Raw genomic sequence first — 24,414 nt, 5'->3', positions numbered from 1 at the left:
CTTAATTGAGACATATAAAATAATCAGAGGGTTAGATAGGGTGGATAGGGAGAGCCTTTTTCCTGGGATGGTGACGGCGAGCACGAGGGGACATAGCTTTAAATTGAGGGGTGAAAGATATATGACAGATGTCAGAGGTAGTTTCTTTAGTCAGAGAGTAGTAAGGGAATGGAACGCTTTGCCTGCAATGGTAGTAGATTCGCCAACTTTAAGTACATTTAAGTCATCATTGGACAAGCATATGGAAGTACATGGAATAGTGTAGGTTAGATGGGCTTCAGATCGGTATGACAGGTCGGCACAACATCGAGGGCCTGTACTGTGCTGTAATGTTCTATGTTCTATGTTCTAAGACTAGTGACGTTAAGGGATGTGGAGAAAGTGTGGAAAAGTGGCGTTGAGAAGGTAATCACCCGATCTAAAATGATGGGCCAAACTCAATCAGCTGAATGGCCTATCCCTGTTCATATTTCCCAAACCCTTTATATTCTCTCCAGCTATTTAGGATAGTAATATCCCAGACTGTTTTTCACCCTCTCATATTGCACAGAGTACAGAATAATCAAGATTTCTGAATAATTTAGCAGGTTGAGACAGTGAATAGGTGAGCCATCCAGATGCACACTGGGAGTGAATGTATGTGCATTTTAGTGAAAACAAGTCTGGGTTTGGTTGTGAGACCTCCCAAGGCTGAGTAGCTTGCTGAGACTCACTGGACTGCATTGTTTGCTGTGATGTCGCCAATTTCCCATTGTAACCTCCTATTGTCATTTTTATAAATGATTTGAACATGAATGTAGGAGGTATGGTTATTAACTTTGCAGATGACAGCAAAATTGGAGGTGCAGTAGCCATTGAAGAAGGTTACTTCAGAGTACAACGGGACTTTGGTCAGATGGGCCAATGAGCTGAGGGGTGGCAGATCGAGTTTAATTTCAATAAATGAGGTGCTGCATTTAGGAAGGCAAATCAGGCAGGACTTATACACTTTAATGGCAAGATCCTGGAGAGTGTTGTTGAACAAAGAGACCTTGGAGTACAGGTTTATAGATCCTTGAAAGTGGGGTCCCAGTTCAACAAGATAGTGAAGAAGGTGTTTGGTACGCATGCCTTTACTGGACAGTGTGTTGAGTATAGGAGTTGGGAGGTCATGTTGCAGCTGTACAGGACATTAGTTAGGCCACTTTTGGAATACTGTGTGCAATTCTGGTCTCCCTGATATAGATGTTGCAAAACTTGAAAGGGTTCAGAAAAGATTTACAAGGATGTTGCCAGGGTTGGAGGGTCTGCACTATAGGAAGAGGCTGACCAGGCTGGGATTTTCCCTGGAGAGTTGGAGGCTGAGGGGTGACCTTGTAGAGGTTTAAATTAACATGAGGGGCATGGATCAGGTGAATAGACAAGGTCTTTTCCCCAAGGTGTGGGAGTCCAAAACTAGAGGGCATAGATATAAGGTGAGAGGAGAAAAAAATTTAAAAGAGACGTAAGGGGCACCTTTTTCAAACAGGTGTGGTGGGTTTGGGGAAGGAACTGCCAGAAGGGGAGGCAGAGGCTGGTACAGTTACAACATTTAAAAGGCATTTGGATAGGTATATGAGTAGGAAGTGTTCAGAGAGATATGGGCCAAATGCTGGGAAATGGGATTAGATTTATGTAGGATATCTGGTCAGCATGGATGAGGTGGGCTGAAGGGTCTGTTTCCATGCTGTTCAGCTCTGTGACTCTAACTCTGATGGATATTGGCCTGGGGAGTGTCTGTGTTCATTTCTGCATATCCTCATGGTCCCATAGGCAGGACTGAGTGCTGTACACCACACCTGCAGACCAGGGAAAGATTTGCTCCACATTGTTGCCTCTAATTCACAGCAGTAGCATCTTTTGTTCTTCTCTGGTTCCTGGCATTGCTGCAAAATTAAATAAATGGTTCTATTCTTTTTCTCTGTCAAAATACCTCACAAGTGACCATGAAATTGGGGATGGGTAAGAGGCAATAATGAAAACGTTTTACTCCTTTCAGTGCTCATTTACCAGTTGCAGCCAGCCTCCAAGAACTGCTCAGTGCCAAGCTCTGGCACCATAAAGGCCAACACGTGATTATTTGTAACCAACATGTTATCACACACTTTGAGCGCACATCATGGTATGAACCTGGACCTTCTGGTCCAGAGATTAGTACACTGCCACTGCTATGCAAGACCCTTAGAGGCCAGGTAATATGTCAACAATTCCAAAGTGCACAGTCAGCAGGACAAATATCTGTATCCAATTTACAACACTGAAAATCAAGGCCACCATCTTGATGGAGCGCAGTTATTTTGATAATGTGCCAGAGGTTGGCCATGGAACATACAACTCAATGAGGAGTAACAGACACAGGAGAGCTATTGATGGGGAATCAAGGATTTTTTTTTAAAGAATTGTGAAGTCCACTTTAACCCATGACTTTTTAAAAGAATTCAAGTGTGGACAACATTTAAATACAAATCTATGCTGCGAGAGTAAACATTTCCGATGACGATTTTGAGGCTTTGCAGAGCTTGGCAGTTTTAATCTGTTTCTATTCAGCAGAGCGCTCAGAGTGAACACAGCATCTAGTTAAACAAAGCACAGGGTGGTGATTCATATCAGGCAACTTGTAGATCAAATTCTGGGGTTGGAGTAAGCTGATTGAAGAGTGTCATTTCTTAGCAAATTGGTGATAAGTCTTTCAAAATGCCATTGCAACACAGCACCTGGAATTTAACCTCCATCATCGATTCTCACAGGGCTTCAGAAGTGTAGAACTTCAGCATTAAGACAAGAGACATTTTGCCAAACATTTTCAATATGCACTCAACAGGACACTTCACGAGAATGCAAATTCAAGGGGTAAACCAAAATTATATGCTGCAGTAGTAGTGCTAATTGGATGTTAAAAGGACTCCAATACTTATTCTCATGATAAATGTGTGCATTAATGCTGATTGACAGCTAACCGCCAGGTTTTGTTTAAATCTTAATAAATTTTAAATCAGCCAGGTTGAAAAATGAGTAGCAAATGGCTGTCACGTATTTTGTTCAGTTGAAACAGGCACAGCATGCGTACATCAGGAACAAAAACAGAAGTTGTTGGAATAGCTCAGCAGGTCTGGCAACATCTGTGAAGAAAAAGATCAGACTTTTTTCTTCACAGATGCTGCCAAACCTTCTGAGCTTTTCCAGCAACTTCTGTTTTTGTTCCTGATTTACAGCTTCCTAGTTCTTTAGGTTTTTACAGGGTGTGTGCATGTTATTTCTGCTCATTAAGGACAGAGCATGTACATTAATGTATGTAGTTTTCAATACACTCAGGTGCACTGTACTGTGAATCCAACTGATAATTGTAAATTGGCTACACAGGCTAATCAGAGTTCACTTCCCAGCCAGTCAGCACTGTCCTCTTATGCAGTATTAATATCTGCTTTCTGCATGAATTGATTTTCTTGTGAAATCTGCACAAAACACCAATGGTGACAGGTAAGGGTTCCAGTGATTTATTGAGGGCAGGGTACGAGAGTGCTCTGCTTAATGCCCTTCCCTTTCATCAGTATGGAAATTGATTCATTATAATATCCACAATTGTCGCAAAATATTTAAATTCCAATAGGATGGAAGACTCCTCCCTCTTTCTCAGGAGAACTGCCTCCTCTCCCAAGGGATCAGGGGTTGGACCACCCCAAACTCCAGATCATGGAAAGAGTTTTTCCAGCAAATGATTCAGATCAGGAAGATCCCAGGTCAACACGGGGTCAGCTGTCTGTTGCTTGGTGCTCATAGTTGGCGATTAACCAGTGAGTCCTGCTAAGGATCATGAGTAGATTGTGCCTAAGGAGAAGATCAAGGTGTGGCCCTTATTCTTCCTAAGGTTCAATGCCCCCATTGCCTCTCATTGTAGGCACTTAGGTGACATAACACAGTGCTGCACCCCAGCAAGAAGCCAAAAAGGATGATCAACTTCCCAAAAAAAAAGCATAAGTAAATGAGGAACTTTAAGCTCAATGGGTGTGAACTCTTTTGGGTGGCTGGGCCACATCAGTCGTGTTAAAATGTAAGCTCCAGACTGATCCAATGTCACCTCTGATATCAGAGCATCTGAGACTTGGGGAAGCACATGCGCAAACACCCCCAGCAGTAAATTGGCACAAAGACCTTTCAAAACACTTTGATTGTTATGCTAGCCTCTTGTGAATATATTCAGTGGCTAACCATCACAGTAACAAGTAGCTTATGGTCCATCAAACCAGGTTTCACACAGGAATCTGACATGCCCAGTAATCCTATCAGCAGGGATCTTAACAACTTGGCCTAGAAACACATTAATCGAGGAAGGAACATATTTCCTGAGGAAGGGAAACCATTCACAATATCAGCTGACACAGGGCCCAGGAGGGAAGTTGTTGGTTGCTAGTTTTGTGGAAATGGCCCTGAAAAGAGGAGGTAGGTGTCGTGGGCAAGAGAAAACGTAAAAAAAAATTCAGAGCTAGGCCGGAGAAAACCTGTACTACTATCAAACTATTTGGCTCATAATCAAACATGTAAATCATGTCTCCGCAAACTTTGTAATGAGTTAGCTGATTAGTCAAAGGATTGTGATTTGTAATGGAAAGTTTCACTGCATCTCTAAGTATAAATTATAGGTCAAGTTTCCATAGCAGTGCCAAACAGAACATAACAAGTAAAGTTCACTTTCTACTACATGAGGGGAGTAATAGCAGATAGAAGAGTCCAGGTTGTAAGGTTGCTGGGGGATATAACAATGCTTCACAAGAGAAAATACCTCACACCATCCTGAAATTTTATTCCAATTTGCAGCAGTGAATTTTCCTGGCAGTGTTAGGGGAGGAAGGATAGTGTGGAGGGAATGCATACTGACAAGCCCCTCATTTCTCAATCACGGTTGACCATCTAGTCTCATACTGATAGTTTGACAGTGACACTTCTGCAACAGGTCCCGTGCCTGGAACATTACAATTCTTCCTGCACATCTCCCACAGCTTAAATTGATTTTCTAAAAGATGGAACAATTTCCAGTTAGTGAGCAGGATTTGACAAACTCTGGTTCCTTGGTAAAGTTCCAGCCATGCAACGATCCCATATCTCATGAAGCCATTTAACCATTCCTCTACCTAGTCCTATCCCTTGAGATCTACATATAAGTAGATTGGACTGGCAAGGGCTCCCTCTGGGAAAGTGCTAAGACATACTACTAGGATGGACGATAAGAAAGTAACAACTTAACAAAATGGCAGTGACAGAATGAGCTTTTCTTTGTAAATGTAATGCTGTAAATTTACTTTGCTTTATTTTCCTTTTCATGGACTATTTTCATGCTGGGTGAGTCATGTTCAGTTACCTGTTTTTCTGTGGCTGTTGTAATCCTGTTTTAGTTCTCAGTTTGCATTGTATCCAATGTCTTTCTTATCTCCATTCTTGTCCATTTCAAAGCTCCTCTGGATCACGGATTCCATCCCATGTTCCCACTATTGTTTTGCTACCATTCCATTAGACAAGGATATGTCAGGAGAACAATCTCAACCTGGATGGCATTCTCATCCTCACATGTCTTGTGGCGGATCTGATTTTTAGTACTCTTTAGTGGAAACAGGCTATTCAGCCCATCAAGTCCACATCAACCCTCCCAAAAGCACCCCACCCAATCCCAGTTCCCCCACACTCTCCCTGTAACCCTGCATTCCACACAGTTTCCACCTAGCCTGCTCATCTGTAGTCTGTGAGAGGAAACCAGAGCACCTGGGGGAAACCCATGTGGACAAATGTACAAACTCCACGCTGACAGCCACCCGAGACTGGGATTGAATCCGAGTCTGTGGTGCTGTGAAGCAACAATGCTAACCAGTGAGCCACAATGTCGCCTCATGGTGCATTTCCAGTGGTCTCCACTAATTTTGTGCTGCACATCACACAGAAAATAGGATCGGGAGTAGGCTGTTCAGCACTTCAAGCCTGACCCACCATTTAATATGATCACAGCTGATCACCTAATAGGTACCCTGTTTCTACTTTCTCTCAAACCCTTGGATCCTTTTAGCCCCAAGATCTATTTCTAACTCTTGCTTGAAAATATTCAATGTTTTGGCCTCAATCACTTGCTTGTGGCAAAGAATTCTGTAGATTCACCACTCTCTGGGTGAAGAAAAGTCATCTCCTCTCAGTCTTAAATGGCTACCCCATATTCTTAGTCTGTGGTTCCTAGATTTGGGCTTCTCTGTTGTTGGGAACATCTTTCTTGGATTGACTGTGTCTAGTCCTATTAGAATGTTATAGATTTCTACGACAACACCTCCTCATTTTTCTAACTGTCAATGAATATAGCCCTAACTGATCCATTTTTCTTTATACGTTAGTCTGCCATCCCACCAATCAGCCTGGTAGATCTGTGTTGTACTCCCTCCACAGCCAGAACATCCTTCCTCAGATAAGGAAACCAAAACTGCACACAATCTTCCAGGTGTGGCCTCACCAAGGTCCTGCAGCAAGCCATCCTTGCACTTACCCCTTGGTTTTCCGCAGATGGAGTTTTGCACTGGAACTTGTGATGGATCAGAGAGCCAAAGTGTTTAGCAAATCCATGGAGATTCAGGACATGTATATGGACAGGGCAAGCAACTGCATGCATTTCCTTCACCAACCTAACTGAAGTCTCATTAACGCACGCCATAGTCTTTTAACGGGGAGTGTATTAATAAAATAAACACAAGAAATACATAAAAATAGAAAAATGTGGAACCTGAGAGATACTTTTTAAAAAACCAGAAAGAAAGAGGAGCAGAATAAATGTGAACACTGGAAATCCGAAATAAAATCATAAAGGGTTGGAAATTCTCAGTATGTCTGGCACAATCTGGTGAAAAGAGAAACAGCAGTAATGTTTTTGAAGAACGGTCATAATGGACTCAAAACACTAACCGTTTCTGTCTCTCTCCACAAATGCTGCCAGGTCTGCTGAGATTCTCCAGAATTTTCTGTTTTTTAAAGGAAACACTAGGTTCTGATTCTAATTGGTTTCCAACTGCTTGGAAATCAGCTGGGATCTAATGACAGGAAGCTTATGGGATCTAATTGAAGCTCATGGGATCTGACTGGTATCATTTTTATTGTCTCCTAGTAGCCAACAGCCTCAATGGAATTTGATTCCTGTCAAATCTTATAGGGATCTTATTCTGCTCAGTCTCTTCATGCTCTGATTCTAGAGAATCTCATAGAGTGGTATCTTCCTAGACCTTGAACGATTTGGGCCATGGTGAGAAAATGTTGGGAGAATCACATCAAATAGTCAGTAGGCAGATTCTCAACATCAAGAGCAAAAGTCCAGTTTCTCAACCATGTGTTAAACAGCAAGATGAGAATCTGAACATTGAATGGTGAGAGGTCGAGCATGCATGAACATCTCATTGTTCGTTAATGTCATCTCATTATTCCGTGGCTTCTCATTAGCCACCCTCCAGTTAGAAACTAGATGTGAACAATCCCTGACACTTACCTCAGAGTGTGTACCTGGCAATTTCAGCCCACCGCAGCTTCCTCTAGATTGTCACTTTGGACTCTGAGTACTCCTTAGAGCACACTGCATGGGCAAGGGTGTACACCCCATACCCATGGACCTTGGCATCTATGATCTACCAGCTGTACAATATCATCATAGCACATCTCTATCCAGTGCTGTTCTCCACTACAGTTTGGAGTGCATTGGCATCTTCCATTAGAATGCCTCAGCAAGGACACTTTGCGCATTGGGACTGACAACAGCTCATGAATTCAAACAGACTGTATTTCAGGCCTACACACCTACTCCCTTCAGTACAAGCTCACCTTGTGCCTACTACTTGAAGTGTGCCCACAGTGCTTCTGCCTTGCTCTGCATTTCAGCACAGACACAACACCAGGCAGTTTGTCACACTTTGTCAACAGTTCTCATGCCTACACTGCATGTGCTTCAACCAAATGGCCACATGTCAAAGTCAAATGTGGGGGGAGGGGCAGTTCTTAATCATGTTAAGGGGGACTATTATCAGTCAGGAGGCCCTGGCACAGTCAGTCAAGGGCACTGTGGTTCACAGTCGAGGATTTTAGCACTGTTCAGTCAGCTGCACAGGACAGTCAGAATCAGGGATTCCATTTCAGTAAGTCTAGGGAGTGGTCTGAAGTCAGCTCTGCAGGTCCAGTGCAACTACACAAAGGAGTGTCAGCCATACCCATCCTGCGCTGTCCTCCATATTCACTTGGACCCTCAATCTGAACCAAGAAAAGAAAATGGCTATGACCGCACCAAAGTCAGTGTTTGATTTTTATTCCAACACTCATCCTTGAGTGAAAGTGAAAGCCTTTCCTTGGGGGTGTGAAGCTGGGGGAAGGGATCAAAGATCTCCACACGCTAGCTGTATGTATAATCTCTTGGCCTCTCATTGCTTAAATGACTAGTGCTGCATTCATTGAAATAATGCACAATCTGAATACCAATGTCTGAGTACACATCAGAATCACCATGTCTCACTTTCCTAAAGAGAACATTGAGTTATCAATTGTAAATGATGTGGCATGCTGACTGCTTATTTTGCTTAGGACCTGTTCTCTTCCTCCTGCTCCCCACACAGATTCACTACATGTGTGGCCGATGGGTCCAGCTTCAGTCATCACCACTGCTGCAATGAACTTTTATAAAACTTTCTCCTTCCAAGGAGTCGCTGGGGAGCTGAGATGTCATCTGTGAATCACCCACCTAGAGATGTATGAAGGCCATGACCAATGCCAGCTCTCACCACTTCATACCAGTGCAGCAGCCCAGGCAGAAAGATTCAGCAACAGCCCCCCACTTACAGGCTGTTGTAGATTATATGCGTGTCATACTGAGAGAGTCCTATCGTAATGGAAGTACGTTCATCAACAGAATGGGGCTCCAATCCGTCAATATGCCAGTGATCATTGGTTTCTCTTCACAGACGATTGTACCTGGTATCCCGGGGGCTGCCACGATGCCTATATCCTTCAGAACATTTGTGTTCCTGCTGTGATTGAGGATCCAGGTGCTTTACAATTGTAAGTACTGGGAGACAAGGGCTACCCACTGTGACCAAGGCTGATGTTTCCATTCCACAGACTGCAGACTGAAACACTATAACCTGTTCGTCATCCAGGGCTATTGTGGAGGAGGTGACAAGCCTCTTGAAGATGAGATTACACTGCTTGGACCTGTCAGGTTTGGCCTTTTCTGGAGGCCTGTGATCAATGGTATTCCACAGCGATCGGTGCTGTGTCTACTTTTGGAACCATTCTGAGGAAGGGTAACCTTACCCAAAACATTAACTCTGATTTTTTCTTCACAGATGCTGCCAGATGGGCAAGCTTTTCCAGAACTTCTGTTTTTACAACATCAGCAGTTCTTTCAATTTTTATTGAGTGGCAGATGGAGTTTAATTTGTATAAATGCAAAGTGTTATATTTTGGTAAAGCTAATAAAGGCAGAACTTATATAATAAAAAGTAGAGCCTTGGGTAGTGTTGTAGAACAGAGAGACCCAGGGGTTCAGGTGCATGCTTTGTACATTCACATATACATAGAGTGGTTAAAAAGGTGTTTAGCACACTTGCCCTCATTGCTCAGATCTTCAAGTAGAGTTGAGAGGTCATGTTGAGATTGTACAAGACATTGGTAAAGCCCCTTCTAGAGTACTTTGTTTAGTTCTAGTCACCCTGTTGTAGGAAGAATATTATTAAACTGGAGAGTTCAGAAGAGATTTACCAAGATGTTGCCAGGAATGGAGGATTTGAGTTATAAGGAGAGGCTGGATAGGTCTAGCTTTTTCACTAGAGCGCAGGAACTTGAGGGGAGACGTTATAAAGGTTCATAAAATCATGAGTGGTATCGATAAGGCAGGTGTCATTTCGTGAGAATGTGGGATTTCAAGATGGGGAGCATGTTTTTAAGATGAAGAGAAAGATTTTAAAAAGACACGAGAGGGATTTTTTTTACACAGATCGTGGCTTGTGTGTGGAATTAATTTCCAGAGGAAGTGGTGGATGCAGGTGCAGTTACAATGTTGAAAAGACATTTAGATAAACTCATGAATAGGAAAGGTTTGGTGGCATATGGGTCAGGAGCAAGCAGGAGGGACTGGTTTAGTTTGGGATTATGGTTGAAATGGCCTAGCAATACTGAAGGGTCTGTTTCATAGAATCACTACAGTGCAGAAACAGGCCCTCAGCCCAACAAATCCACACTGATCCCCAGAACCCTAACCCAGACCCACCTCCCACACCACCACCACCACCCCCACAACCTATCGCTCTACACATTCCTGAACACTACAGGCACTTTAGCATAGCCAATTCACCTAGCCTGCACATCTTTGGACTGTGGGAGGAAATCAGAGCACTTGGAGGAAACCCATGCAGACATCGGGAGAATGTGCAAACTCCACACATACAGTTGCCCAAGGGTGGAATCAAACCCAGTTCCTGGGTGCTGTGAGGCAGCAGTACTAACCCCTGTGCCACTGTGCTGCTCCCATGTATGACTTTATATTCCAAAGTGTGGAGGTGCTGTTGTTGGACTGGGGTGAACAAGGTCAGAAATCATACAACAACAGGTTATTGTCCAAAAGTTTATTTGAAACCACAAGCTTTCAGAGTGTTATTCCTTCTACAGGTGTTAGTGAGAGAGTCAGTATAAGACGCAGAATTTATAAGTAAAATATCAAAGAATTACACCACTGATGAAGATTTACTGAACAAACCTAATATGCCGTTCAATCTTTAATCAGTTGCAAGGTTTTAAATGTATATGTAAATCCCCGAATTCCTTTCAAGTCACTGTCCTGTGAGAACAAAAGGTTTTATCAGTGTAAAGAAGAGGTAATATTTTCGGCCAGGCAATGCTCACTCCCTCTCGCTCTCTCTTGCACGTGCACACACACACACACACACACACACACACACACACACACACACACACACACACACACACACACACACAAATGCACATATGCATGTGAATCTAAGTGGTGAATTTGTATTTGCAGATACATTCTATTTGTTCAAAAAGCTCACAGCTTGTAGACGGTCAGTCAATGTGGCATTTTATAAATTCCTACTTTAGAATTAAAACCAGTCTAACCTCAAACCAAAACACAAAGAGATTCTAAACAAGCTCTCGCATTGTCTGACCTAAAATGTCACATAAACCATCTGGATAGGTATATGGACAGGAAGGGTTTAGATGGATACGTGCAAAATGCTGGCAAATGGGACTAGATTAATTTAGGCTATCTGGTTGGCATGGACAAGTTGGACCAAAGGGTCTGTTTCCATGCTGTTTCGCTCTATGACTCTATTTGTCATATCAGTGCAGACCTGATGGGCCGATGGGCCTTTTCTACGTTGTATGAATCTGTGACTTAATAATGGTGACCATTACCACTTGGGTCTTAAAGCTTCCTTCAAGCAAGAGAGTTATCCTACAAAGTAATCAGGATCAACATTATCTCCCAGATTAGTTTTGACTGTCTATGGAGATAGGAGTAGGATATTCCCAGTTTTTATCCCTGAATGTCCTCAGTATTTGCCTGTGTTTTCACTTTCACAGGGGATCCTGGGTGGAAAGGGGAAGTTTGGAAAGGGCAGATGGACTGGTGGAACTTTCCCCTGTCTGTCAATTTCAGATAACTTGTGTGTATGTTAGTGCAATCTGGCAATTAATGTACAGTGAATGATTAATTAACCATAAGTTAAACACAGTGTCTTAATTAAATATGATTTATTGTCCCATATTATGGGAAGAAATTAAACAAAGATACTGTTGATTGCATCTGAATATTGTTCCATCATATGTGCAAAGACATCAGGGGCCTCATGTCTCACCAGAATTAGTACACTATGAGGAAGAAATAATGTTGATAAAAGAAATGATGATAAAATATTGTTAACGTTGACCCAAATTCACCTGGAAATCCCAGATGTAAATATTATAAAGACCATTAGCATTAAGAAAATGTGAAGCTGGTTTTCTTCCCTGTTTGCTAGATTATTTGACCGGTGTTACTTGACACGATGTTGATATTATAGCTGTTCAGTTAATCTAACATCATCAACGGAGCCATGATGTGGAGGTGCCAGTGTTGGACTGGAGTGGACAAAATCAGAAATCACATGTGGCCAGGTTATCGTCCAATAGGTTTATTTGAAGAAACAATCTTCCTGAGCCTTACTTCTTCTAACACCCGAAGGATTGAGGCTCTGAATGCTTGTGTCCTCAAATAAACTTATTGGGCTCTAACCTGGTATTGTGTGATTTTTGACCTCATCAAAGTAGAAATAACACTTGCCACTTGATTTCATGTTCCTTTAAAATAGAAGGGACTTTGAGGACAGACACAAGAGATTTTTTAATATTATTGATGATTAATGTAACTGACGCTACACAAATTAAAATTATAATCAGATGAAAATGGATACTGAGTCAGAGATGGAAATGTTTAGATGTGTATACAAAAGTGAAGTTAAATAAGTGGCTTATACAGAGGATCATAAAGGAAGAGAGAGAGATGCAAAGCAGTAAAATATTTAGAGTGGAAACACCAAAATGTAGAGCCTAGATGATCCGTAGGCACAACCAGTATTAATGTGGTAAACAGGGAGGAGATATACAATGAAAGAAACTAAAGGAAGAGAAGATCACAGTAAGCTTAAGGAGATTATAGATGTAAGGAGAACCAAGGCTTAATACATAAAACTGGGTCAGAATTTCCATTTGTGGCCCTACAGAACGGACAGAGAAGCAGATAGACCTCTTCCCTCACAAGCCGGCTATTGTGTAAGATCAGGTCTAGTTTAATTTAGCTCACACTCTTCACCTGTGATTTCAATGTCAAATTTGAATTCAATTTAAATGGTGTTCTCTGTGCTTTGACAAAGAGTGCTTCATGTGGTGATCGACCATCAGTACCAAGCAGCGATCATTGATCCTTTTGTGCTGTCACAGCAAATGGTTGGATAGCATCGGTGGGGAGTTGTTTGCTTTCCAACATGAACACCATATTTCACTAGTATTTTTGTCTCCTGACTTTAGAGTGCCACTTTAAAAGTCATCTTGTGCTTTGTATTCAGTTAATCCTTCTGGTCTCGAGTAAGTTCATGCAACATAAAGTCATACAGCTTGGAAACAGAGCCTTCAGTCCAACCTGTCCATGCCAAACATAATCCCAAACTAAACTAGCCCCACCTGCCTACTCCTGACCCATATCCCTCCAGCCTTTCCTATTCACATACTTATCCAAATGCCTTTTAAATGTTTTAACTGTATCCATCACTTCTTCTCACAGTTCATTCCACACACGAGCCACCCTCTGTATAAAAATGTTACCCCTCAGGCCCTTTTTAAATCTTTCTCCTCTCATCCTAAAAATATGCCTCTAGCTTTGAACTCCCCTACCCTATGGAAAAGACCCTTATTATTCACCTTATCCCCCCCTCATGATTTTATAAACCACTACAAGGTCATCCCTCAGCCTCCTATGCTCCAGTGAAACAATCCCAGCCTATCCAGCCTCTCCTTAAAACTCAAACTCTCCATTCCCAGCAACATCCTGGTAAATGTTTCCTGAACTCTCTCTAGATTAATAATGTCCTTGCTAAATAGGAACAAGGAGACTTGAAGGAAGTTTTCAAAATCATGACGGATCTGGTTAAAGTGGTGAAGGAAAAACAATTCCCAACTGTAAATAGATCAAGAACCAAAGTGTTAGGAGAAAGAAGCAATGTGAGGGTAGAAAAATGTTTCTCTGTACACTTGAAATAGTTAAGATCCAGAATACACAGCCAGAAAGGAGACGGTTTAACTGATGCAGTCAACAGGGCATGGGATTATTTAAACAGAGACAATGTGCAGGATTATGAGGAAAAGGGGGGAGATTGCCAGTAAGCTGAAATGCTCAGAGAGCCAGTGCAGACATTTTGGGCTGAATGGCCTCCTTCTGCACTATAACCATTCTGTGTTTCCATTACCTATCATCATTTGAGGAACTGGGAGCAATTTCCATATCCAGACAAGCTCTGGAGTGACTGCTTTCTTTGGATGTAACTATTTCTATGACTGGGAATCTGCTGTGGTTTTGACAGTGACAGCAAGCAGAGGAATCAATGCTAAATTCGGCCTAAATCCAAACAGAACATTGCAGATGCTGGAAATCTGAAATGAATTATTATTGGACTTGAGGCATTAACTTTGTCTTCTCTCCACAGTTGCTGCCAGACCTGCTGAGTCTCTCCGGCATTTTGTGCATTTGCTAACTTCACTCTATTGTCCTGGTGGTATTGCAGACATCCATACAGGGATTTGTTTGCGTGACATGGCACATACAGATTGATTTTATCTTGTACCAGATGGCCATGCCTGGGAATCTGTGGTTTTCCTGAAGGAGATGCTTGGTTTTGATAATTCCACAAACATTTCCACTGTTGACTATGGAATGGCAATGCAGTTATTGCACAGTGCATTTGCAGGTCTGATTGTAACAGTGAGCTCATTTCTAAGATCTTGTAATGTGTGCACAATTTTATCTGTTGATAATCTCTTTGCAGTTTCATAATTCCACAGGCACATCACCTCATCTTATTTTGTTTCCATTTATTGTTACCACCTCTTCTTTATGGCCACCTCTTATTCATGACAGATATGACTGACTGTCAGCAAAAGGAGGTCATGAAAGAAATTCTACTGGATTGAGCTTGCTTGGCTGGTATTCAATATTTCTGTTGTTTCAGTAACTAATCTTATGTGTGAGTGAATGGTTTGCTATGTGGCTTGGTGAAGAAGCTTTCTAATGATCTGGTTATTACTTCAAACAACATTTCATACAAGTAGAGGTGAAAGTGCAAGTTATCCCATGTGATTGAGAACTCTCTCTGCCTGTGAATGACATCAGTCTATGGGTATGTGAAAACTGCTTGGCATCAGAAAGATTGATTGCTTTGTCTTTCTGAATGAGAATTTCTCTAAAGCCACCCAAGCTTGCATCCACAAGCAGCCGGATGGTTTTCTCAGTGTTATAATGGGAATGGTGTAACTTGCTATCAATTGATGTGTGATCTGGTGCCCTGTATGTTGTGTGGTGTAGTCCGCTCCCACTCGGTAGTCTCTTTTGTCAGATTGTGTAGTTGGGTGGTGGATGCGGGTGGGGTTCAAATAATGTACTGAGGTCAGAAATGAAGGGACTATAGTAGCTGATGAGCACCATCTCCCTGCACATTTTTTTTGCGGTAGCTTCAACTTTCCATGGAACAGATAATACCCCTGCAGTGGAACACGTAACCAAAGTATTCAACTCTGCTTTTATTGAAACAGAATGTATCTTTGTTCAAAGTAAGGCTTCATCCTCCAAGTTATTAAAGTTATGCATATAGACATGTATCAAATTCACTTTCAGTGCAACTGTAGATGAGAAAGTCACCATCAATGTTCACAGTGCCTTCTAGTCCTGACAGTGCACACTGAAACATCTCAGCTGCCTGAATTGACTCTAAAAGGTGAGGATCTCCTGTTAACAAAGCCTCTTATGAGTGCAGAGTATGTAAAAGAGCTTGGTTGCTCTGAAAACGTAATTTAATTCAAGTTTGCATAGAAATCAGGGTTAGCAAAGCCCTTGGGATCATCCACTGCCTCTACATTGTTACTGATGTCAAGTGCCCCTCATTTTATGCTTGGTTTAGCGACTATATAAACGTAGATTTCAACATGGCTCCATCTCTTGGGTTTTTTGACAAATTATGAGGTGGAGCTCATGGGTAAGCTCCTCTCCAACTTTCTTAGTTATGTCATGGTTAATGAACCACTGAAATCCATTCCCTATCCACTTCATAACTGTGAAATTGATACCATTATGCAACAGATGACATATTAAATCAAAATGCAGTTTGCACATTACCCCTTTTGGTGTTGCCAAAACCTGCGAAGTGCTCAGCACATGGTTCGACAAAGTTGTTGGGAGCTGTGTAGGATCTGTGTAGGCCACTACAATAGCACGCACTCTTGCTGGTATGACAGAATTGGCAACACAGGTCACATTCTCCAAATAAGCCTGGTGCATGACATTCATTCTCACCTCTTTAAATAAGTTCAGTATTACAAAGATCTCAAATTTGTCGTTGTGACAAAGTAAAAGAAATCACATGATCTTTGTCAGTGTTAACATACAGTATTGAGTATACCAGTTACGGAGGAGCTTCATTCCTGTCTGAACAATAAGCACTGACATAACTGGTTTGGTATTGCCTTTGGCAGAGTTTATTTCCATTTATCCAGTTAGACTCAATTGGATTTCTTCAGAGTTTACTGGTGTAATTACAGAATGCCTTTGAATCGATGCCAACAACAAAATTCAACTCACAATCTATCCCTGAACAATCTATCCCTGAATGTTTATATTTGAGATTGAGTAGATAGTACTTCACTTTAAAGGAAACTCCAGAACATCTCTGCAGGAGCTCCTTAGGCCGAAAAATTATCAACTGCTTCATCAACGACCTTCACCTCATCATAAAATCAAAAGTGGGGATGTTGACTGATGATTGTACAATGTTTAGCACCATTCGCAGCTCCTCAGATACAAGGAATTCCATTTCCTAAGCCATCAGATCTGGATAACATTCCAACTGGGGTGATAAGTGACCTTTATAGCGCACAATTTTCAGGTAATGACCACATCTTCAACAAGAGAGAAACCAGCATTGCTCCTGGGTCTTCGATGGCATTACCATCACTAAATCTCCCACTATTAACATCACTTTCAGGGCCATTACCCTTAACCATGAACTCATTGGAAAATTGAAAGTTTGTCACTGCACAAAATTGCCCTGAGCAAAAGGAAAAGAACTGTGGATGCTGGAAGTCAGAAACACAAACAGAAATTGCTACAAAAACTCAGTAGATCTGGCAGCATCTGTGAAGAGAAAGCAGAGTTCATGTTTCAGGTCCAGTGACCATTCTTCAGCAATTCTGGGTGACCACTTTTCAGAACACCTAAGTTTTGTTTCAGGGCCTGAGACCCTTGTCTCATGTCCTGACCCAAATCTCATACACTAGACATGGACTGCCACCAGAACTAATGGTCCCTATTAGTAGCTGTTCATTTCTTCAAACTGACCTTTACCCATTCCTTTGTCTGCTTAATTGCTGTTATATCTCTTTCGGCTCCATCTCTACTTACGGTTTACTCTTCACCCCTCCTCCTACCCTATCATCAGCATGAATACCAACCTTTTCCAGTTCTGAAGAAGCATCACTGAACTGAGTGTCTTAGCAATTTCTATTGATGCCCTGAGCACGCATTATAGATCTAAGATGTCTAATTGCTTTCTTCACCACTTGAGCAAGACAATGTCGGCAGATGCAACATTCAATAAGTTCCAATAACTCATTCCAGACAAGATTTCTTTCAGCACCATTTGTGACTCCTCAGATACTGAAGCAGTCCATGTTCACATGCAACAACATCTGGACAACATCCAGGCTTGGGCTGACACGTGGCAAGTAACATTTGCACCACACAAATGCGAGGCTACGACCATCACAATAAGAGAGAATCTCACCACCACCCCTTGATATTCAATGGTGCTACCATCACTGAATCTCCCACTATCAACACCCTGGGGGTTACCATTGACCAGGAACTCAACTGGACTCGCCACGTAAACACAGTGTCTACAAGAGCAGTTCAAAAGCTTGGGATACTCCTGGCTCCTCAATGCTTGTCTGGCATCTATAAGGCACAAGTCAGGACTGTGCTGGAATACTCCCCCCTCACCTGGATGAGTGCAGCCCCAACAACACTCAAGAAGTTTGATCCCACCCAGGACAAAGCAGACCCCTTGATTGGCACTATATCCACAAGCACCACTCCCTCCACCACTGAAGCTCAGTAGCAGCAGTGCGTACGATCTACAAGATGCACTGCAGAAATTCACCAAAGATCCTCAGACAGCACCTTCCAAACCCTAGACCACTTCCATCTAGAAGGACATGGGCATCAGACATATGGGAACGCCACCGCCTCCAAATGGCCCTCCAATTCACTCACTATTCTGACTTGGAAATATGTTGTCATTCCTTCACTGGCAGAGGATCAAAATCCTGGAATTCCCTCCCTAGAGTCATTGTGGGTCAACCTGCAGCAGGAGAAAAGCAGTGGTTCAAGAAGACAGCTCATCACCACCTTCCCAAGGGCAACTAGGGACGGGCAAGAACCTCTGCTCGGCCAGTGACACCCTCATCCCACAAGTGAATAGAAAAAATAATTATTTTTCTAAACTGCAACATCTTCTTCCACAGTGCTTCGATTCAAATCATTTTTTTTTCCATTTTTGAATCAAAATTAACGAAAAGTGATCTTTATACTCGAGTGTTATTGCACCGGGGAAACATCCTTCCTGCTACTCGTCTGTTCAGCCCTGTTACGATTCAATACATTTCATTTGACCCTGTCACACCTGTCTCAACAGCAGTAAACACAGACCCAGTTGAACTAATCTGACCCCATAGGGCAGTCCTGACAAAACCATCATCAGCCTAGTCAACATCCACCATATTCTTTCTATACTTTCTTAGGTATAGAGACCAAAACTGAATACAATACTCACGTTGTCCTGCATGGGGGCGATGATAAATCCCTACATCTAAACTAAATCCTCTTGCTATAAAGGTCGATATACCATTTGCCTTTTGCACTTACCTGTCTACTTTCATTGGCTGATGTATACAGACACCTCGAATCCCTTTGTTCATCCACACTTCCCAATATAACACTGTCTAAATAATGCATTTCTTTTCTGTTTTTAACGCCAAAGTGTACATCTTCACGTTTAGCCACATCAAACTGCATCTATCACCTGTTTGCTTAGAATTTGATTCCCACCCTCTGACACCATTTCTCCAGCCATGTATTCATTCAGCCTCCCCTGTTAATTCATGGCACTAGCAGTAATCCTGAGGTTACTGCACTTGACGCCCTACTTTATAATTTACATCCTCAATCCTTATTCTCTGATTTTCTCATCCTTTGTATTACATATGTTGTTGGTGTTGATATGTACCATGACCACAGGCTGATCACTCTTCTTCCTTTAGAATATTCTGCAGTTCGCTGAGATATCCTTGACCATGTCACCAGGGAGACAACACTCCACCTCTGGAGTCTTTTTCTCACAGCCACGGAAATGCCTGTTCCAGTACTAATGAATCACCAATCACTAGAGCCCTGACGTTTTCCTTCCTCCCTTTTTCTATACGAGAGTCAAAAAATGAAGAGCTTTTCTTGCTGGGTACATTTAATACAACTGAAGGGAAAAGTTTCCCATTGGAACTGTGTAAGTTAGCACAATTATTCCAACAAAGATTGGAAATAAGGTGATGGATTGGTGATGTAAAAGTTGTTTCTTTCTGCTGATGCTGATAAAACTGATGTGCATTTCCAACATGTTTTATGTATGATTCAGTTTCCTAGCTTCCACCATAAATGTCCTTTCGTTTCAATCTCCCACCTAACTATTCTGCAGCCTGTGAATCCAGTTCAGTTGGTCATTTTTAAGCATTATATTTTGTGAGTTAAGATATCCTACAATTCAGTATTAAGAAGACCAGATCCAAAACCATTTCTTATTGGTCTGCAAAACCCAGCTACAGATAATTTTCCACACTTACCTTCTTCTCCCCACTCCATCATTTTGTTCTAAGTTCCTCAAATGTTGTCTTGCCCAGTGTCCTATTCACATCTGAGTACGAACTGAAGCAAATTCTGCTGCCACATTCTAATCTCTGCTGTCCCACTTGTCATACAGTCATGCAGCACGGAAACAGACCCTTTGATCCAACTAGTTCACGCCAGTCATGTTTCAAACCTGACATCATGGTTATCCCCAGTAACAATTGCTCACACTCTTTATCATACTTTCTGCTGTCCAGGTCTCCAAGAACTGGAAATCCCTCTGTAACTACTCCACCCTCAGATCAAGCATTCTTCAAATCTACATCTTTCACCAACATACCCATCAGGTCATTTCTTCAGTGAACATTTTGTCCAATAAGTCAGTGTCAGTGATCTATAGATCTTCATTCTCAAACGATTAGAGCCAGGGGAAGGTGTCTACAGTGCTGTTCACAAGCTTTAATTAATTACCCATGCCAAGCTCATTTAGGTCCAGATTTCCACTGGCTTTCTGTCTGCCAATGCATTGAATTTAAAACCCTATTCCTTATTTATAAATCTGCTTGAAATTGTTCCTCTGTAATCTCCACTAGCCTTGCATGACACCCTTTGTCTTTGATATTTAGTGCATCCCTCTTCCCTTTGTTCTGTTACCTGTGTTGGAGCCCTGAGTAATGGGTCTTTGCCAAATCTTTAACATTGCTGCCACATGGCCTGTCTTTAAAAGCCTATCACTGTAATCAGATTTCCTCCTATTTCGCTGAGACCACGGTTTCACCTAGTTTTAATATCACTTCACATCATTCACCCACTTCAGAAAAGCGCCTCACTTGATCCATATCAAAGGGGATACAGATACAAGCCTCCCTACTGAGTATTGCCTGGTTAGTTTGGTAGAGATCCAAGCTCCCTATACACCATCGTAAGGTCTTTAAAAGCGTATTGGCTTCAATTTTGAAAAAAAATGAATAGAAAATGCTAGTGCAGCCTCACCTGGAATATTGCGTGCAGTTCTGGTCGCCCCATTGCAGGAAGGATGTGGAAGCATTGGAAAAGGTGCAGAGGAGATTTACCAGGATGTTGCCTGGTCTGGAGCAAAGGCCTTATGAAGAAAGGCTGAGGGACTTCGGTCTGTTCTCATTGGAGAGAAGAAAGCTAAGAGGGGATTTAATAGAGACATACAAGCTGATCAGAGGATTAGATAGGGTGGACAGTGAGAGACTTTTTCCGAGGATGATGATGTCAGCTTACACGAGGAGGCATAGTTACAGATTGAGGGGTGATGGATAAAAGACAGAAGCACGTTCTTCACTTGGAGAGTTGTAAGGGCATGGAACGCCCTGCCTGCCAATGTAGTTAACTCAGCCACATTAGGGGCATTTAAACAGTACTTTGATAAGCATATGGATGATGCTGGGATAGTGTAGGGGGAGGGGCTTAGATTAGCTCACAGGATGGTGCAACATCGAGGGCCGAAGGGCCTGTTCTGCGCTGTATTGTTCTATGTTCTATGTTCTAAAGGGATAGTCGTAAGAACGCTGATATGGCATTATCAAAATAACTCCAGCCGTTATTTTAAAACTAAAGAGTTTCTTTTATTTACATTCTATATCTTGGATTTCAAGCATTCTAATGCTGGTTTAGACACTGATACCTCATTGCATAACTTCACTCTCAGGTGAGAGTAGATATAGAGGAAAGCCTTGATTTTCATATTGTTCCCAAAGTCACAGTACCAGTTGTTGCTTTATGGATTTCCTCCACACTCCTTTCTTAGAAATCAGGACAGTGTGGAACTTTGCACCAGGCACTCTATCAATGCTACCTGGAGCAGAGCTGTAGTTGTCTTTCCAGTCTTTTGTTCCTTGTTATGCTCAAAATGAACTGCAGCACGTCCAAGATTGGCAACTTGGGAAACAGGGATCTAACCACCTGCTTTGTGGTTTAACGCAACCATATCCCCTTTGGCATAATAATCATTCAGAAGAATGAGTGGTGGAGGGAATTAGTAAATCCCTGCATTCCTATGATAGGAATGTGCCGATGTTAGACTGGGGTTGACAAGGTCAGAAGTCACACGACACCAGGTCATTGTCCAACAGGTTTATTTGAAATCACAAGCTTTTGTACCGCTGCTCCTTCGTCAGATGCAGTAACAAAGGAACAGCACTTCAAAAGCTTGTGATTTCAGATAAACCTGTTGGACTATGACCAGGTATTGTGTGACTTCTGAACTCCGATCAGATAGGACTGATTGATGAAAGTCACCACACTATCCACTGGGACCACAGGTTAAATGATTATGGGTGGTGACTGGACGTAGTGGTATAGCAATGATATGAAATTAAAGGAATTACAAATAACACAGCAAACCAGCCGTATGCCACAAAAGGCTATGCAGTTGTAACTCCATCTGTCACTGTGGCACAAATACCCATCATGGGCAAAACAACAGAACTTACTTCTCATCCTTAAGGAAATTAAACTCCTAAATCCCAGCATTGCTGTTCAAAGGCTGAATCCTAAAATTATTAGCTGTTTACTAGACGCTGTCAAGAAGATGTCATTATAGGAGTTTAATTTTCATCTGAACCATTTCTTTTCAGCTCCTCCATGAATAGATTCTTTGTGTTAGAATTAAACTGGTTTTCTCAAGTTTAATTTTTCATCTTGTAATTGGGTCTTGAGTAAAAGATTTAGGCATGACAATGTAAATCCAGGATTAAGAGTGAAACCTAATCTCTCATTTTCTAGGTCGTAGCAGTGGGCTCTGGTGTAGTTTTGGTGCAGTTTTTAAGATTCATTTCAACATTTATTCCCATCTAGATTCTGTTTATCTTCATAAACGTGCCCTGAATATGGGTGTTGTGTGCAAAAACGTGCAAATTACTTCTGTGAAGCACTGAGAGAATTTTATCCTATTCAAAGAATGTCAGGGAATTAGTTAGCTTGCATGTATCATGCAATTTGGAAATTGTTAGGTATTATGAATGTCAGGATAGCTACAATACAAATATCATAGATGCGCATATAGTAGAACAAAAGCATATAGTCTTCTGTCCATCTCCAGTCACTCTCTTCCATATACAAATCCCAGAAATGAAAACAACTAAGGGGACCAATAAAAACGTGATTGTGATCTCAGTATGATGCTATCCTTGAACAGAAGACTATCATGTATCTGAATTTTTTTTAAAAACAATTTTTATTTGTCAGGTATCTTGGATTGGTGTGACATGAATATTTATGACATGGCAGCATAGTTTTCATACAGGATGCTGGTGGGGCAGTATGGTGGCTCAGTGGTTAGCACTGCTGCCTCACAGTGCCAGGGGCCCAGGTTCAATTCCACCTTTGGACATCTATCTGTGTGGAGTTTGCATATTCTCACCCAGGTCTGCATGGCTTTTCTCCAGGCACTCTTGTTTCACATACAGACCAAAGATGTGTAGGTTAGGTGGATTGGCTGTGCTACATTGCCCATCATGTCCAGGGATATGTAGGCAAGGTGGATTAGCCATCAGAAATGCAGGGCTACAGGGACAGGGTAGGGAAAGTGTTTCTAGGTGGGCTACTCTTCAGATGGTCAGTGTGGACATGATTGGCGTGCTTCCACAACCTAGGCATTTTATTCAATAAAACTACAGTAGTAATCTCCTGACCTGGGCAAATAACCAGTAGAATCGGAGTTGAAACCCCACCATGTGTGATAATGAATATATAAGTGGGGTACTTGGATGTTAAAATAGAAGCAGATAGATTTCAGTCAATTTGATGAAGACTTTTCAACACAAAGGCCAAAAAGTCACTTGGAATAGTGACCTAAATACTGCATTCCCAAGGAAGTTTGGAAGTTCAGCCCAACCACATCCCTGTGGCCTTAATGGATGAAATGTTTATACTGCTAATCTTATGAAAAGCAGCGAAACCAGATCAACACCACTAGTTTTGTTTTAGCCTCAGAGTAGTTCAATGTTTTAGGTCACGGCAATTAAATGCCTAGCAGAAGGGGTTTTAGTTTTTGAATCATCCCAGGTTGAGAGATTGTAAAAAAGAGTTCCAGCTATTCAAACTGAAAAAAGGCTCAGGGTATCCGCATGAAAAATGCTCATGCCAAATGAATGAGAAACAAGTTGTAAAGCTGTCTTACCAGTCCAAGGAAAAGAACTGGAAAGAGTCAGTTAAGTAAGGGATTGAAGAATTGAGAGAAGAGTGTTATTCTCTGGGATTTAATAATCTCTAACAGATATTAATGGGAAACAGATTGAAGCTTTGTTTTGCAGTTTATACCTTCTATATATAAAACTTTTTTTCTCTCTTTTATGTGTCATAGCCAAGTCATATGAAGCAAAATCCTGAAGACATGTGTATTCTCCGCTACGGTTCAGAGGTCATGGCCCACACTGAGACCAATGACAGAGGAAGGAAGAGAAAGAAGGTTTTGCAAGCAGATTTTGGGGAGGTAGGTAGGAAATTGAGAAGCAAGGTTTCAGATGACTCCTGGTGTGGCAAATTTAGGAATAGAAGGGTAGGCAGATGAATGCATAGCTGAAGAGCAGATACAGGAGGGAGGGCTTTAGATTTCTGAGACATTGAGACTTTGTATCATGGAGATGAAATACATACAAGTTGAACAAGAATGGGATAAGCATCCTCAAGAGGAGTTTTGATAATGCTTTTGGAGTGAG

General features: G+C 41.8%; 1 protein-coding gene across 2 annotated transcripts in view; it reads left to right on the top strand.

Moving 5' to 3' along the window:
* LOC125459342 (ETS homologous factor-like) overlaps positions 1–24,162 on the top strand; it is a 101,664-nt gene extending 77,502 nt beyond the window's left edge. Inside the window, exon 6 of one of the 2 annotated variants that reach the window (XM_048545701.1) lies at positions 24,060–24,162. In XM_048545701.1, the coding sequence (XP_048401658.1) occupies positions 24,060–24,072 (13 nt within the window). In that variant the 3' untranslated portion in view covers positions 24,073–24,162. Of the gene's footprint in view, positions 1–8,630; positions 9,440–24,059 lie in introns of those variants that run through there. The other variant, XM_048545699.2, reaches the window with a different exon arrangement.
* The last annotated feature ends 252 nt before the right edge of the window (positions 24,163–24,414 follow it).

Source organism: Stegostoma tigrinum, chromosome 17 (genome assembly GCF_030684315.1).
Source record: "Stegostoma tigrinum isolate sSteTig4 chromosome 17, sSteTig4.hap1, whole genome shotgun sequence".
Lineage (NCBI taxonomy): Eukaryota > Metazoa > Chordata > Chondrichthyes > Orectolobiformes > Stegostomatidae > Stegostoma > Stegostoma tigrinum.
This window is presented reverse-complemented; position numbering and strand designations above follow the sequence as displayed.